This window comes from Thamnophis elegans, chromosome 12 (assembly GCF_009769535.1).
Source record: "Thamnophis elegans isolate rThaEle1 chromosome 12, rThaEle1.pri, whole genome shotgun sequence".
In the NCBI taxonomy this organism is placed as follows: Eukaryota; Metazoa; Chordata; class Lepidosauria; order Squamata; family Colubridae; genus Thamnophis; species Thamnophis elegans.
This window is the reverse complement of record NC_045552.1, coordinates 17540471-17558412: the sequence shown is the minus strand read 5'-3', so window position 1 is coordinate 17558412 and position 17942 is coordinate 17540471. Positions and strand designations below refer to the sequence as shown.

At 41.4% G+C, this 17942-nt stretch overlaps 1 protein-coding gene across 3 annotated transcripts in view; it reads right to left on the bottom strand.

The window, feature by feature from the left end:
• Nucleotides 1–6670: 6670 nt before the first annotated feature.
• Nucleotides 6671–17942, bottom strand: part of WASF2 (WASP family member 2) — a 40186-nt gene continuing 28914 nt past the window's right edge. For all 3 annotated transcript variants that reach the window (XM_032227674.1, XM_032227675.1, XM_032227676.1), the window contains exons 7-9: nt 13809–13964; nt 11845–12341; nt 6671–10535 (exon numbers count right to left, since the gene is read on the bottom strand). In XM_032227674.1, coding sequence (XP_032083565.1) covers nt 10381–10535; nt 11845–12341; nt 13809–13964 — 808 coding nt within the window. In that variant the 3' untranslated portion in view covers nt 6671–10380. The remainder of the gene's footprint in view (nt 10536–11844; nt 12342–13808; nt 13965–17942) is intronic.

Here is a 17942-nt window from a genome sequence, read left to right as displayed (position 1 = left end):
CTTCAATATTTTGAGCCCACTTTATCATACAGTCTTTAACTAGTTCTGTTTCAGAATCCATCTGTATTGCTGTCCGGTATTTCTTGAAAGCCCCAGGGAAAGCTAATCCATTGACCATGTTCCACTAAATATTATTTACTGAACAATTGTTCAATTATTATATGCCCAACATGCTACCCTATAAAGGACTGTTTGCAAGCCACAATAGATAAGACCCCTTTGCTAAAGCCAAACAAGCCACACGGCTTAGCCTAACAGACACAAAATATAACAGAGACTTATAGCGGATGCATCCAATTTAACACAACCCATGGGCACAATTGATGGATGGGGCAGGAGAAGCTGCTGCCAAATTGACAAGAGCATCTTTTTTCTCCTTCCAGATGGTCGGGAGCAATATGCTGACCCTGTAAACAGCTTGAGAGAGGGCTGTAAAGCACTGTGAAGTGGTATATAAGTCTAAGTGGCACACAGCACCCGCTCTGATTGCACGTGAGACCTCACCCCAGTTCAGCTCTGCCGCACATGTGTGCGTGCCTCCCACTAGCCCGCTGGTTTTCAGGTCTCTGATGTGCATGCACGGAAGGTGGGTCGCATGCGGGGGTCACGCATGCATGGGCAGGGAACAGGTTACATGTGGGTGCACACATTGCATTTTGGGGGGTCCGGCTGTGCATGTGTGATTTGGACACTCGAACTGGAAAAGGTTAGCCATCACTGGTATAAATGTTATTGCTATTCCTGCCACTGATTCAGCTGTGCTCTATTCCTTCGGACCAACTCTCCACCAGTGTTCCTTCTTCAGCCTGGAGCGAGGTTCTTCTTGTGTTCATTTGTGAGACCTGACTTTGACCATCATGGCTAGTCTGAACTAGCCTCCATCTACCCAAGGAGGCTGTTTCTTCTATACTTGCAGTGTTTGAGACGGCTGGAAAGAGACAGTGGGAAATGCTTGAACGGCCTGCTGGGGGAGCTGTCCAAGTGCTGATTGCACTTTCCCATTTGCCTTGCCCTGGGTTGAGAAAGTTACAGTCATTGTGGTCTCTTCTTTTTTTTAAGGCAAAGAAAATATCTTGGTCCCCTCACTGCCCAAGTGTGTGAACGTATGGCAGCCTATTAAACGGAATATCAGAGTCTTTTCCAGAAATATTTTGAGACATTTTGGCTGCGGTGGTCTTCACTTTATACAGGTAATCCTTGACTTACAACAGTTAATTTAGTGACCATTTGAAGTTACAACTTTTAAAAAAGTGACTTATGACCGGTTTTCATGCTTACGACTGTTGTAGCACCCCCATGGTTCCGTGATCAAAATCCTGACACTTGGCAATTGACTCATATTTATCGCAGTTGGGCCAAGTGATCCCCTTCTGACAAAGTGTCAATGGAGAAAGCAGATTCATTTAACTTGGTTAATTTAACAACTGCAGTGATTCACTTAACAACTGTGGCAAGGAAGGTTGCAAAATGGGGCAAAATTCACTTCACTGTCTTGATTAGCAACAGAAATCCTGGGCTCAGATGTGGTTGTTAAGGCAAGGTCGTACCTGTATTGAGGCTTTTTTGTAAACCAGTTTGATCATGAAGGGTAGCTCACAAATGTTCAATACACAATGATTTTCATTTTGGCTTATTCCAAGTGCTTCAAGCCACACTTGCCTGCTATGGGTATGGCCAGTCATGGCTTTGCAGCGGCACAGCCCCAATATGCATGGATTGGGCCATAAACAGGGCAAAGGTGAGACTCAAGAACAATCTCCACAAAAATTGTTACCTTATGCTCAGAAGATTCCTTTGGTCCCCTAAGAAATATCCTAGACCAGGGGTGTCAAACTCAAGGCCCAGGGACCACATCCAGCCAACGGGCTGCTTAGATCTGGCCTGGAAATAGCAAAGGACCAGCCCACTGTGCTTCTGCTAGCAAAAATGGGGTGCGGGAGGGGGGGGCTACATGCACCACCCTACCCCCCTGCAGTCGATTTTGGCCTCCAGAGTGCTCCAGATGGCCTTCCAGGCCAAAACCATGCCTCTGGAGTGCTGCAGGAGGCCGTCCTCAACTCAGGTTTTAAAAGGGAGGAAAGGTAAAATAGTTTACATTTCAGGTGTGGATGATTCTGCTCCTATAGCCTATGTCAATCATTTATAGTTCTAGTCTTCCCATGGAGTCAGTTTCTTGACCTGGTCTCTCTGTCATAAGGTGATCAAGTATTAAAAAAAACACAGAAATGTACGCCTCTTTATTTTGATAAGTATATAAAACCTTGTGTGTGGAGGTGCGGTCCTGTGTCACAACCCATGGTGACGCGCCTCCCTCCCCGGGGTCAAATACAACCCTGATGCAGCCCTTAAAGAAGGTGACACCCCTGTCCAAGATGCTGAGGCTATTTGGCTTTTGTTCCTGGAAATAAAAACTGCAATCTTTGTGGAGGGACTTTTTCAGGAGTGATGCTGCACTTATTAAAGCCACGGCTTCAGGAGATACCTACCAAGCTCTTGTATACTTTAATCCAGGCGATTAACAGCACGCGCACACACACTCATCTTTTAACATTACTGTGTATATGCAGACATACATACATAGAGAGACAGGCTTTTAACATTACAGGCGTATTTTTAAGAGCTGGGTGTTGCATTTATACTGCAAGGTTCTGGAGCGACTATGGAAACATTGATTTTAAACACTGCATCCATCCTATTTCAATCATTCACATTAAATATGAGGGAAAACATATTAACTTCCTACATATCCACCACTGGTGGCATTTAAAAAAAAAACAACCACCACCACAAGGGTCTATTTTGGCAAATTATACCAAAAGCTTTTGTTAAAAATCTTTCTTCAATTGTGCCTGATTTTCAGAGACAGCCTGGATAAAATCTCTCCAGTTTTCTTGACAAGGTTTTTCAGAAGTGGTTTGCCATTTCCTCCTCCTTAGGGCTGTGTGTGTGTGACTGGCCTAAGGTCTCCCAGCTGGATTTGTGCCTAAAGCAGGACAAGTCAGTCTCCCAGTTTGTATTTTCATGTCTTCACTATTACACCAACCTGGCTCTCTTAACGGCACTGATACTACTTCAAGTGATACTTCTTCAACTCCAAGCCAAACGCTATTGCTTTTCGAAAAGGTTGAAAACACATATAGTATATTTTTAATTATTTATTTCCACGATGAGTAAGAGAGGAGCAGAGGACTGTTTTAATTTTTAAAATTTAAGAGAGAAAAGGCATGGAAGAAATAAAAACAAAAATGGATATTTGCCCTCCCTGCCCCAAAAATACACTAGAATAAGTTACCCTTTGAAGTTAATTATGGCAAATCTGGGGAAAGTAAGAGTAATACTTAAAGCTTTAGAATTGTATTATTTACTTCTGTTTCACGTGACAAAGGTTTGTGATGGTGACCTATTCAGATGTAGACAGCTGATTATGCCAAGACATCGAATATTAAGCTATGTGCCATGGCTTCATTTCAATCAAGTTTGTCTTTATAGCATTCATATAAAAATGAAATACTCCGTTTCCCCAAAAATAAGACCTTCCTGGATAATAAGCCCAATTGGGCTTTTGAGCTCATGTACTAAAATAAGCCCTCCCCTGAAAATGAGTCCTCCCCTAAAATATTGCAACATAGCAGCTATGAAGGTGACCACGCTCGCTGCCTCCTGCACCTCAAAAATAATAAGACCTCCCTGAAAATAAGGCCAAGCGCTTATTTCGGGGGTCAAAAGAAAATAAGACCCTCTCTTATTTTCGGGGAAACACGATAGAACAAGGAATGATTGAATTGGATTGCACACCCATTATCATACTTATACCAGATTGAAAGCCTATTGATTATGGATATTTTGACCAAAACATTGGGAAAGGACAAGAAGAATCTCAATCTAAATAGAAACAACATGCAGAAAACAATTCTAATGCAGGTAGTACTCAACTTACAACCAGCTGCTTAATGGCCATTTGAAGTTATGACAGGCCCTCCAAAATTACTTATCACCTGGTTCTAAAGTCCCCCTGGCCATTCCCACACAGTCACATGACTTCACTTGGGCACTCAGCAATCTTTCTCATAATTACGACCATTTGCAGCATCATGTGATTGTGACTTACATTTTGCCAGAAACCAGCCCATAGCGAATAACAAGATTATTATGGCATTTGCTGAATTGCAACACTCGCTTAGCCAGGAGTTTACTTAACCACCAGAAAGGGTCACAAAATCCAATTGATTACAACTGTCATAACTTAACACCTTCATTGCCAGATTCAATTATGGTTATTAAATGAGAGGTACTTGTGTGGCTGAGGCAGAAAACCTCTGTACTTGAAGTTATAATCTCTAGGATATGCTCAACTTCTATTTGTGGCATCAAGTCTTCTAGGGTTTCCACATCTTAAGCTGCATTTATTAGAGCTGATGAACTTCACTCACCTAAAAATGTGTTTTTTTTCTTCTGGCAGGAAAAAGAAATCAATGAAGCTCTATATTTATCCCAGTGACAATGTGCAAGAATATGTGAACATATAATTTCCATCAAATTCACATATAGTAAGAGTCCCCAAAAATTTTTGCAGTAAGTTATAAAAACGTGATGAACTGTGAGTCAGGAGGGAAAAACTGGAAGCTATTGGGTAATTCTTTTCAATATATTTAGAACAAAATGAATATTTAGCATTATATTCTCTCAAGGAAAATATTATTTTTAACCACACTAAAGGCCCAAATCCCTTTTTATTCTGCACACTTCCATCTATTTTTATGATTTTCTAAAATCAAGGATCTCTGCCATACAAATCGACTATCCGGAAAGCTTATCCATGTTTCCAAATTTTTTCTTTAAACCAGGTTTGTGGACTGAGGTATGCAGAACCATTAAGCTATGCACATCCAAAGTGGAATGTAAGGATATCAAAACAGCTGCCAAATACCACAAATATCCCTCTGTACCATTATTGTAACTTCTGATCTTTAGGGCAGCAGGTAAAAAGTGACTTTAAAAGAAGGTGAAAATTAGGAATAGCAGCAGGACCAAGTTTTGCAAGGCGATACTAAGGAAAAGGACATTTTCTCTCTCCTAGAAACTGGAACTGTTATCCTGCAGTCCTCGGGCTGCACTGAATTTTTCCAGTGAAATTCTCACCTGTGTTAACAATGCGTCGGGTGAGGCAGAGGGGGATACAAAAAGCACATATGCATTCAGACTTGTAAGTTGTACACACACCAGGAAAGATAGGCAAGAAAAGATGATCTTGTGTGAATGGCAGTAAAGATTATAACCAAGCATTAGAGAAAGTGACCGATTCATTGAACCCTAAGCATAACACAATGGCTAGAAAAGATTTCTCATTTCTTTAAGAGGTTTATATGATAAAAAGTTTTGTTTTAATCACATATACTTTACAAGAAGCCCCTCCAGGAAAGGTAGACAAAACTGGAGAGGTTATAAAAGTTGTTTTAAAAAGATTTGGATTAAAAAAAAGCAATTAGGGAGAGTAAAACGAATACGGAGAGCCAAACCCTGCATGTGGATGCGGAAGAGAAGCAACAATTCCAATCTCCATTGTGCTTCTCCCTCTTCATCCAAGACCTGCCAGACAGAATTTGATACTGATCATCAGGCTGTACAGAAACACCCCGATGATCACTGGCCTCTTAGCACGGACATGGCTGACGTCACTACAGCACTTTTTGCTTTAGGTTTAAGGACTTTTGAATTCATTCCAAAAGCCAGTTCACACAACGCCGGAGTTATTGGTAAAACAAACTTTCAGCGTACCATGGAATGGTCGCTCATTTTCACCAAGTGTGTATGGATACACTGACAAACACCTAGAAAAATCCTACGGCTTGGCTGTTACCTGATATTCTGGAATGTGTAATGCTCTTGGTCTCTACTGATAAAACCAACAACTGAGTTCCTAACCATTTTCCCCGGCAGTTACCGTATTTTTCGGAGTATAAGACGCACCTTCCCCCCCAAGAGGGTGAAAATTTGGGGGTGTCTTATACACTGAAGATAGCCCCACCCACCGGCCCCAACCCTTTGGCCTCTGCCTCCCAGCAATTTACCTCTTTGCAGCAAATGGGGGCTTGCGGAGGCTTCAATAAGCTATAGCAATCCCTGCAGCCTGTAACAGCTGATGATTGGGAGAAATTGAAAGTGAAATTGGCTGTTTGCTCTACATGGCAAATTGCTGGGAGGCAGATTTTTTTTTTCTTGTGCTAATCAGGCTGTTTGCTACAAGGAGGTAAGTTGACAACTATAAATGCCTACAGAATGTTCAAATTGTTAGACTTATTTTTTAAAGACTGCTTTATTATTGTTCTAGACAACTTAACAAAATGAAGAAGCTTTTTAAAATAAATGCTCGATCTGAAGAGGCCCAGTGCTGTTGCTTTAAAAAGTGCTATTCTTTTAAATAGCAGAGAATAACTATACTTCCAGGAAGCACATCAATTTTAACAGCATCTGTACAAATATAGCCTGAAATATAACAGTACAAGCAGTGTATATTGTCTGTGTTGTTTGTTGCAAGGAGGCAAATTGCTGGGAGGCAGAGGCAGATATTTTCCCCTTGTTTTCCTCCACAAAATCTAGGTGTGTCTTATACTTCGGAGCATCTTATACTGCAAAAAATACGGTAATTAAGGTATATCTATTGATCTCTCTCTTTTTTTTTTTTTTTCACAAACTGACCATTTAGAGAACTTACTTAAAAGAACACTTCCTTCAACATTCCACATTTTTTGCTCAGGTATGATCTAGGATACATTTGAAATAATTACTCTTACATAAATATATTTTATGAAATAAGGCACATAGAAGTCAACTTATTCTACATCATAAACATTGTTAGTTTTTGAACTCAATTAAAATGAATCATGTTAAAAGGTGCAATAAGGAAAGAAAAAGTCACTCTCTCCCTCCCCACTTCAAAACTCCGGGGGGGAAAATTACATATAAAGGAAATCAAGCAGAGAAGGCCCCAGAGTCTCTCTGTAGTATGAGCAGCCTGGTAAAAGGACACAGCACCCTTCTGCCCAGCTGTGTGATCCAAGAGGCCTATTTTAAGTCTCTCTCTCTCTCTGCCCGACTGCCTGCTTGACAGAGCTTTGCGACTTCTTGAGATTTTGAAGGGTCCTTCCTCATAATGTGGTCAACTAGGGTGGAGAAGGAAAGAAGTCAATCTTCAAAGACTGTAGAAAACATTTTGGACCCAGCATTGTAGGTGGTTTTGGACCCAGTGGCACAATCTACAACTTAAAATATACGCATATTTTTTTTAAAGAAAGCAATTTGAAAATCTAGTTTACTCAGATGTGATGCAAAAGGAAAAGAAAAAAGGAAAACTAAATAATGGGTGGGCTTTCTGTAGAAATCAAGCAGTAGCGCTCTTGTTCTGGTGGAATTTCCTCTCCACCTTATTCTTCCACTGAACCAAAAGCAGTTATTTCTGCTGTTTAGATGCTGCAAGAAAACCTCAAGTATTCTAACTAACTCAGAGAATGAGATCTATACACAGCATCTTCAATTAAGTTCAATTAACTACGCTAAAATCAGAATAAATCAGATGACTAAAGCCATCTTTTGGAAATGAATCAAATCTACTTTGATGCTTCACACCAAGCATGGATGTCTCAAAGAGACAATTTCATTCATTTTAATCCAGGGAGAAGATCTGTTTAAAACTGGAGCAGTAGGAGAGGCAGTCGCCATCCAGTACCTAAGGATTCCATGCCCTGGCTCAGGGGTCTCCAACCGTGGCCACTTTAAGACTTGCGGACTTCAACTCCCAGAATTCAGCTCAGCTGGGGAATTCTGGGAGTTGAAGTCCACAAGCCTTAAAGTAGTCAAGGTTGGAGACCCCTGGCCTGGATGATAACTATGGCCCAACTGGCTAGATGAGGTACTAGACTGGTTTTCTGTTTCTCAAGAGCGTTTTTTTCAGGGCAGTTCTATTGAACATATTCAATGTAACAATTTATTCTTTTCCAGCAGGTAGTCTCACTTCTTAAAAAGTGCCAAAAAGCAATAAGAGGGATTTAAATGGAGAGGAGTCAAGCTTTTTACTAACTGGCATCTGAACTCAACCCTAGCTTCAGAATGTGTGGATATGTCTGAGTACAACATACCTGTGTTTTCAGTTGTTAGTCAACACAGACAAGCAATTTAAAAGCTGCAAGTGATGAGGGGCTTCAGGTTGTGGAAAGCGGACAAGAAAAATTGCGCTCTCTGTACAGGACCCCCACCTCTCAAGGAACATAGAAAGAATTAGCACCACTTTCAAACTTTTAGAAGTCAACCTTAGGTCAAACCTGTTTAAATGTTATGCTAAAAATGCCCATTATCCTTATGCAACACATTGATTATAAATTGATACAGTCAATCTGCAAAAAATCCCAAACATTTATGGGGATAGCTAGGAAAAACAGTTGTACTAAATACAGAGGCTCTCTAATTTCATTGGCACAGCCATATAGTTTTCTTGGCACTGTGTCTGGGTAACCGTTCTCATTCTGAATGCACACCTGAAAGCCTTTTTATATTCCTGTGGCTTCTGTTAGGAGAGATTTAGGAGGCACAGTCATGCAAATTTAAAGGTTTTGCCGTGTATGAAAGCCAGGCACATTAAAAAGCAGGCAAAGTTCTGTCATTTCATTCTAAGCTGGCTGCTACTCTTAGTGCTTGAATATTAATTCTGGGTTACTAATGAGCCTTAGGGTCATTCTTGAAATTTATAGAGTGTTTTGAAAGGTTTTATAATTCATGAGCAAACTACCCATCGGCCTATTCTTCATGCCCTCAGATCAGATGCTCAAAGCTGTTCAGTGGCACAAAGGAAACCACCAAACTGAAGAAATTTCTTCAGGATACTCTAGACTTTCTGCCTACTTCTGAAAGTTTGGTCCTTCCTTTGGCTAAAAAAAAGCTCTGCTATATAGCTAGGGGACCAGAAGTTCGAAACTAAAAACAGGGACATGGAGTCTGTAAGGGTAAAAGCAAGAAAACGACACTCTTTGGGGTATAGAAGCTCTTACAAGGCACATCCCAGTGAGAAAAGAACAACAGGGCATATGGCAAGGCAAAGGTTTTCAAACCAATAAATAGGTAGGCAAGTTCCCTATTCAAACCATCACTCTGATTAGAGTGATCATTCCAGTAAGTGGGATGCCTGGATAAAGTTAGGGGCCTGCCCTTTGACATTCTGTATACTAAGAAAATCCCCCAAAATGCTATTTGAAAAAAAAAAAAGTTTGCTAGAAAGAAGTATGTATATCTAATGCTAGTAGGGCAGAACCTCAATTTGTCAATTAACCCACTTTTGTAACTGAAGTTGAGGCTCTACAGGTTCCAACAATGCTGAAATGACACTGTGGTAATTTTTGTAGGAAAAAGCAAAATAATAAGGAAGACTGGGCATATATTACATATGGCCAAGTTGGTCCATGAAAACTCCCATGTGGTGTCTAGAGAACGGTCATTGGCTTGATTTCATCACATTTCAGCTTTTAGCATAATGTGATTTAAAAGAAAGAGCGAGCACTTACAGCTAAGTTGATTCATGTAGGACCTTCTACTGAACTGAGAATCTGCAAATCTTTTGATTGCAAAGCAAGATCACATCCAGTGCTTAAAGCTCTGGTCTGCAAGGCACACGGAGGGAAAAATCCTTCCTAATTTTGCATATACTAAATTCCATCTTCATTATAAAAACTTAAGTGGTACTATGGGTCAAGCAGACAGGATCCCTGTTCCCTGGCTCATTCTATGATTTAAAAAGGTTGTTTTTTTTGGGGGGGGGGAGGAGATAAAATTGTTTAGAAGATCCTGTTGTGTACACAGTAGAGTGTTTTTTAAACTCCAACCTAAATTAATACATTCCAAATTTAGCATAAAGAAACTATTGTTAGGGCTGGTGGGAGTAGAAATTTTAAATTACACCCTATTTGAGAGACAAAGAAGATGAATCACCAGCTTACTACCGTGTTTCCAATGCCTTACATAATTGTTGCAAAGGAAATTAGTATTACTTGCAAGTTGGTAGCCTGTCATCTTAAGCAACATTTCCTGGTTGCACCAGGAGCTGCAAATTTAGTCCTAAATCAAAGAAAATCTTTAACAATATACATATATTTTCATAGTAACCTGAGAATCTGGAAATCTAGGGTTCATTTTCCTTCTTTCTTGGAAGGATGTTTAAGTCCCATCGACTGGGGGGTGGGGGGAGCAGTTATTTGGAAGCCTGGAAGATCTATCTTTGGTTATTGGATGAAAAGAGGAAAGCAAAAAAAAAAAAAAAAGTTTGGCATTCTGGGAAATGATGGACATTTTCTCTCCATCTTATCCGCCTCCATCTCCATTTTGGGGATGTGCAGGGGCTTATTCAGACCAGTCTTCATCAAACTCTGAGGAATCATCTTCTGAATCGCTGTATTCTACCGCAATGCGGCGCGAGAGGATGGTTGCCACATCATTGCCCACAACGTCTCGCTTCTCTTGTTCACGTTCTTCTTCAACTTTACGGAGCTGGAATCCTGGCAAGGAAAAAAAGAAAGAAAGAAGTTGCAGGTGCCCCCTTTCATAGGTACTCTCTGCTGTGGCTCACCAGTGGCCCTGGAGCTGGCAGCAGATTCGGACAGTGAGGAGGTTGGGGAGGAAGATGGGCCAGTCCTGGAGTCTGGGGAAGGTTCTGATGAGGGCTCTGCATCGGAGGCAGAGAGGGGGGCCAAGGCTGTCTGACAGTTATCAGCAGCCTTTGGAGTCAGACATCAATGAGGCAGACAAACAGCTGGAGCCTGTTCCCAGTGTGCGCATGCACAGAGTTGCCAGACAAAGGGAAGAGCTAAGGAACAAGAGTCGATTTGGGAGTAAGGCCACAGGTGGATAGTGAATGGCCCCTCCCATGGGGAATAAAAGAGGAGCAAAAAGGGGGGGGTGTTTGCAGGAGACAATTAGTTCATTCCTCCATTCTTGCCAAGTATTATGGTGTCTGAAAGATTTCGGCCGGGCCACTCTCCAAGCCTGATAAAGGTAAATTGTGAACTATCTTGAAAGACTGTGGGAGAGGAAAGACTTTGCTGGAGAGGAATTCACTGTAAATTAAATGGAAGAGGTTTATTGAGACGAGGACTCAGCTTTGTCCTGCTGGGGAAGCTTAGGTCAGAACACTCTCTCCTTCTCTCTGTGTGTGTGTAGAGACAAGACAGTAGCATTATGTGAAGTAGTTGTGCATGACCTTGCCTCCCCAAGAAAAGGGAAATAGCAGCAACTAAGATGATCAGGAAAAAAGCCCACACAAAAGGTAACGTTCACAATTTATAGAATTCTTCAGCAAGTTACATGCTTTGAAAAAGCCAAAACTATAGTGAGGAAGATGCCAAACGTGAAGGTTATACTGTATAAGACATTGGGACAAAGTGATCTACAGGAAGATAATTTTAATAATGAGATGCAGGAAGAAACTAAAAAGCATGTAAGAAATGCAGAAGAATTCGGACCATAGTAAAGCATATAAAGCAACAATGAATATTTTCCCTTCAAAACACAGGTGTCAGGCATTTTTTTTAAAAAAAACTTTCAATTATTTACAGTCAAAAGGATGCAGTTAATGTTGCTGTTTGAACTTGCTGGATGGAACAGAAAAGTTAAGCTGCCACTGTTTGTTAGGAATCCAATTGCACAATGGCAGTCAATGCCTTGTATGAGGTTAAATGATTTCCAATACATTTTGCTAAGTTCAGAATTCCAGCAACCGCAGAATGACTCCTAATTGGGGTATGTTTTGGGTGCTTGGCTTTTTTAGGGTAGTTCACATTCAGACATCCAAAATGAGAAGAAGCTTACCTTGACGAATAGCAGAAAGCAAGTCGCTCCTAGCTTCACTAACAGCAGGCAATGAGGATTTTGGCTTGGAGGGCACCAAATCAGGTTGCTGAATAGAAGCCTCTGGAATACCCATGCCACCGAAAGATGAAGGAGGTGGGCCAGGAGGAGGAGGAGGAGGGGGAGGCACCCCACTTGTGGGCTGTGGTAGGAGGGGAGATGGCACAACAGCATATTCTGCTGCTGGAGGTGGAGGGGGTGGAGGGGCAGAAAAATCAGGGTGAGGTGGGAAGGAGGGGGGAGATGGTGGAGGAGGAATGCCAGCAGCTTGAAAGTCAGCAAGTGGAGGGGGTGGAGGAACTCCCTCCATCGGTGGTGGAGGTGGTGGGGCAGGAGGTGGAGCAAAGCCAGGTCTGGTTCCTGGGGGTGAGCTAGTAGGAGGAGCTGGTGGAGGATGGCTGGGGCTGACGAGGATGGATTTCTTCAGCCCTCCAGAAACACTCTGGCTAGGTGGATAGCTGTGGAGTAGAGAGTGGGAAGAACAGAAAGCAAAAAGAACATCTCGTGAGTTTTTCAAATAGGATCAAACCCTCTTAGTGAAAAAAGGCATCTTGACTGTAGTGCAGAGCAGTCAGTTTCTCCCATTTTCTTTCTTTCTTTTTCATTATTTCTTTTCATTGATTTTGCATTTAAAAGCCGTTTTCTGATATCCCTCACAAGAACTTAAATTCAGACTTAAATTCTGTAGTGTAGATTCAATGTTCCTTCTGGAATCCGAGGCTTTTGAATCATCATTAACCAATGAATGTGAAAAGAATCTGAACATAACCCACACTCAAATAACCTTGACGTGCATTTTTTTTTTTTTAAATCAAGGTCAACAAATGCATGTCCCTTGTAATCCCACCTTGATAGAATTCTAGAGCCAAGGTGGCGCAGTGGTTAAATGCAGCACTGCAGGCTACTGCTAGATCAGCAGGTCAGCGGTTCAAATCTCACCGGCTCAGGGTTGACTCAGCCTTCCATCCTTCCGAGGTGGGTAAAATGAGGACCCAGATTGTTGGGGGCAATATGCTGACTCTCTGTAAACCGCTTAGAGAGGCCTGAAAGGCCTATGAAGCGGTATATAAGTCTACTGCTATTGCTAGCTTTCTGCAATGCTAAACAAATTATAGGCTGAATCTCCAGCACGGCACCATGTGCCTGCTGACCCATTTTTTGGCCCTTGTGAAGCTCTCTGCTCTACCCAATTTTATATTTAATGTTCAAACAAGAAGAATCTTGAAAAATCTAAAAAAGATACCTTTGGTGCTTCATTTGCAGCACATTGGTCCTTAAAATTAAGAGCCAGCATTGCAACAAGCAAAGCACCAAGTATTTCAATATGCTTCTAGGCCCGATATCCTTAGAAAATAACATTGGGGGCGGGGGTGGGGGATAACAGTCGAATGCTTTGCTTGCTTTCTGATAAAAGCCTACTTTGTAATTGATGCTAGTCATTATGACATGCTCTTCATATTTTCCATGGTCTCCATGTTTCAAATGTTTCCATATTTCAAAAGGCACAAGAGTATCCAGATACATCCACTTTCATTTCAATAAAATTCTTAACTCCACATATTTATTTCATATCTTTTACAAGTAAGAATTTGTTTCCCCATTTAATTAAAGCACTTCCCAATATGGAATTAACTATTTCCCCATTCCTCTTTAATTTGTAATTATGGTAAGATATACCATCACCAATTCTATAAATAATTGAATGTTTTTACGAAGGAAAAACATGCTGCATAAAACAAACATAACAAGAGTTGCAATGGAAACGAAAAAATAGAAGGCCAACCACTTGTTTTAGCGTAGTGTTTAAGGACTGCTTGCAAAATGTCTTCTGACAAGTTACAGCTATTGACCTCACTTAATGGGCAGGCTCTTTAACGTCTGAGTTGTTTTGAAGGTTAATGAATCTTCTAGTGACACATACTTACCTAAATTCTGCTGGTGGTGGCGGAAGACTATCGTCTGACAATGGAGGAGGTGATGGTGAAACGGATTCTGGTTGTGGAGGAGGTGGATAGTATGTGGCATCAACACTTTCATTGGAGCCAATGCTACCATTCTGATACACCATGTTAGGAGGGTATCTAAAACCGCAAAAGTACAGTTGTGAGCCAAAGGCCTTTCCCTCCAAGAGTTCAAAAAGCAGCTTCAAATATAGAATGCTTACAGCATGTGCAAAACATATACAGGGTAGTAACTTGGCTAGGCTTTTATATCTGTACAAGTAGTCCTCAACTTGCAACAGTTCATTTAGTGACCATTCAAAGCTAAAACGGCACTGAAAAAAGTGACCTATGACCATTTTTCACACTGATGACTGTTGTATCCCCTTGGCCATGTGATCAAGGTCCGAATGCTTGGCAATTGGTTCACATTTACAACGGTTGCAGTGCCCTGGGGTCTTTTTGACTTTTGTGATCCCCTTTTGCCATCTTCTGACAAGCAAAGTCAAGGTTCACCTAACAACCATGTTGCTAACTTAGCAACTGCAATTTCACTTAACAACAATGGCAAGACAGGTCATAAAATGGGGCAAAACTCACTTAACAAATGTCTCACTTAGCAACATACATTTTGGGCTCGATTGCGGTCGTAAGTCGAGGGCTACCTGTAATGCAGCATCTTGGTATTAACTAGAATTTCAATTATAGGGACACTTTACCCATATGTTTAGGCCCAGGCCTCTGAAATCAGTATAATTCATCTCCTTATAAAAATTATACTATTCTTTAAAAAAGAAAAATGATGGATCACACCAGCAATCTTCTCCTATTCAAGAATGATTTTTCATCTGTTCAGAACAGTTGCTGGAACTGGGCAGGTCTAGTTTAATGAAAAGAAGGACTAGGGGAGACATGATAGCAGTGTTCCAATATCTCAGGGGTTGCCACAAAGAAGAGGGAGTCAAACTGTTCTCCAAGGCACCTGAGGGTAGAACAAGAAGCAATGGGTGGAAACTAATCAAGGAGAGAAGCAACTTAAAACTGAGGAGAAATTTCCTGACAGTGAGAACAATTAATCAGTGGAACAGAAGTTGCCTCCAGAGGTTGTGAATGCTCCAACACTGGAAGTCTTTAAGATGATGTTGGATAGCTATTTGTCTGAAACGGTATAGGGTTTCCTGCCTAGGCAGGAGGTTGGACTAGAAGACCTCCAAGGTCCCTTCCAACTCTGCTATTGTATTGTATTGTATTGTATTGTATATCACACAAAGCACTTACACAAAGTGGCAAGTGTAAAAAAAAAAGAACCCAGTGTCATATAGGCCGCCTTCAAATGAGACCAGTTCAGATGACAATCTCATACACACTTATTAGAAGAACAGTATCCAAATAGGGCCAGCAGTATAACCATTGGTTGCCATTGGATGACATCCCCAGGTCTCACTGCTTCAGCAGAGTAAGGAAGATACTCAGAGATGATTCACAGCCTGGTCAGGGTCTCTTCGCACTTCTACCATTGGGCAGAAGACATCGAAGCATAGCCAGCCGAACAAATAGGTTTAAAAATAGTTTCTATCCTTGGGCTGTCAAGACTCTTAAACACAACCAATCACTCCATGCAGAAACATATGACTAGTTTTTTTTTCTTTTCCCCTAAATTACTTGCGTTGGGATTATCCCTTGTACTTTTATGTTGTTTGCATTTGTTGTCATGGATTGCACCAGTGAGGCTAAAACCAATTTCATTGTATTGTACAATGACAATAAAGGCTATACTATATCACTCTGATTCAGTTCAACATTCATACAGTTTCACCAATTTGCTATGCATTCCCAAGCCAGCTGATCCTGGCTGCAAGTGATGGATGTAAAACTGATCTGCAGAATTATCCAAATTTCAGCCGTTTGCCAAAACAATTAAAAAGGCTTTCAAGATTCCTAATTGACATTTCCAGTTCATTACAAGAGTAAATATGTGTGGAAAATAAACACACATGGTCACGCAGAGAGGGGGCTTTGGAAAAGTTAACTGGGCAGCTCTTTTCCAACGATCTCGCAATGCACACGCGAAAAAGTTCCTAGCCTACCTCTGCTCAGGCATTCATTTATTCCAACATTGTCAAAGGCTTCTCTTTTGCAACACAAATGATGTGCTGCTCTAGAAACAATTTTAGACCTGTGGTTTCCCCCACCTTTTTATAAAGGAAGAAGAGCTGAAGGTGTATGTGTATGTATGTATGACCTTGACAAAATGCTACTGTGAGCTATACAGAGTTTGTAGGTCAGCATATATTCTCCCCTTATTAGAGAGATTGCCAGGGAGGGCAGACAATTTTTATGTAGGCTTTCTCCTCCAGGACACAAACCCGGCTACCACGTAGGTAGTGGCAAAATTCTGTGTTGCTGCAATGTCCACAAGAAAAAAATTGGTTACAGAAGTATAGTTGTCATCTTGTACCAATTATTTGGACATTATCGATAACAATTTCTGGACCATTGTATTTACTCCCATACTTATCGGCTTTGCACCCAGGTAAACCAGGGAGTGATCTGAACAATTTGAGAACATGTATGTTATTATCCACTTTCAATGTCAATACTTTTTAATTATATTTTAATGCCAGTACTTTTTAACATATTGTAAAAAGTAACGTGTATTGCTGGTCTTTGACCGTAATAAAGATTTATACTTATACATACTTGACAAAATGCGATTTCTTAAGCTATAATGAAAGAGAGAAATGGAATTCCTCTGGCTGCAGGTTTTTACGTATTATAAGGTTATCCTACTGGAAAATTTCACCACAGTAATCCCCCAAATGTAGTGAAATTTGTTTTTGAAATGGACAGTTTTCTTTAACTTGTAGTTTCAATTAATAAGGAGATTGACCCCCTAAAGAAGACCATGTCTACCTCCTCCTAAATAGCAGAAAATCCTAAGAATTATCTCATATGCTTATTTCTTTTAGTAAAAAACCTATTCCATATTAGTGTTTCCAGCTAATGTAGTTAAGAATACATCATATCCAAGGTATCTCTATAGCAAAATGACTGGGCCCAAGTAAAAGTAGACAATTTGTGATAGATGAAGTTATCCCCAAATCAAGCCGATGGGCAGATTTTTCTTCTTTTAAATCCCATAGTATCCTAAGTAAGGAAGAGGTCATTTGCAGAACACGTTCCAGTTCTGTTCTAAAACTACTAGTAGGAACAACAATCTCCAAATCAGTTTCACTATAGCAACTTATATTGGTTCTAATCAGCAGTAGACAATTTCAGCACTTGTTGAAGGCAAATCAAGGTTGTGCAGTTAAGTTTGTATTACTATTTAGTATTTATTTAGTATTTAGTATTTATTAGACATTTATAGGCCGCCCTTTTCCCTGAGGGGACTCAGGGCGGCTTACAATCAAAAAGGAAAGGGAGTGTAGGACAATACAAAAAGAAATGTGCACAAAAGTAAATTAAACAGTAAAACTCAGCATTCACTCAGCATTCGGGAGGGGCAAAAATAAACTTATCCCCAGGCCTGACGGGCTAGCCAGTTCTTGAGGGCTGTGCGGAAGGCCTGGACGGTGGTGAGGGTACGAATCTCCACGGGGAGATTGTTCCATAGTGTCGGAGCCGCAACAGAGAAGGCTCTCCTCCGAGTAGTCGCCAGTCGGCACTGACTGGCGGATGGAATACGGAGGAGGCCAACTCTATGCGATCTGATGGGACGCAGGGAGGTAATTGGCGGAAGGCGGTCTCTCAAATAGCCAGATCCACTACCATGGAGCGCTTTATAGGTGGTGAGTAGGACCTTGAAGTGCACCCGGAGATCGACAGGTAGCCAGTGCAGCTCACGGAGGATCGGTGTTATGTGGGCGAACCGTGGTGCGCCCACGATCACTCGCGCGGCCGCATTCTGGACTAGCTGAAGTCTCCGGATGCTCTTCAAGGGCAGCCCCATGTAGAGCACATTACAGTATTCCAGCCTGGAGATCACAAGGGCTCGAGTGACTGTTGTGAGGGCCTCCCGATTCAGGTAGGGCCGCAACTGGCGCACCAGGCGAACCTGGGCAAATGCCCCCCTGGTCACAGCTGAGAGATGGTGGTCAAAAGTTAGCTGTGGGTCCA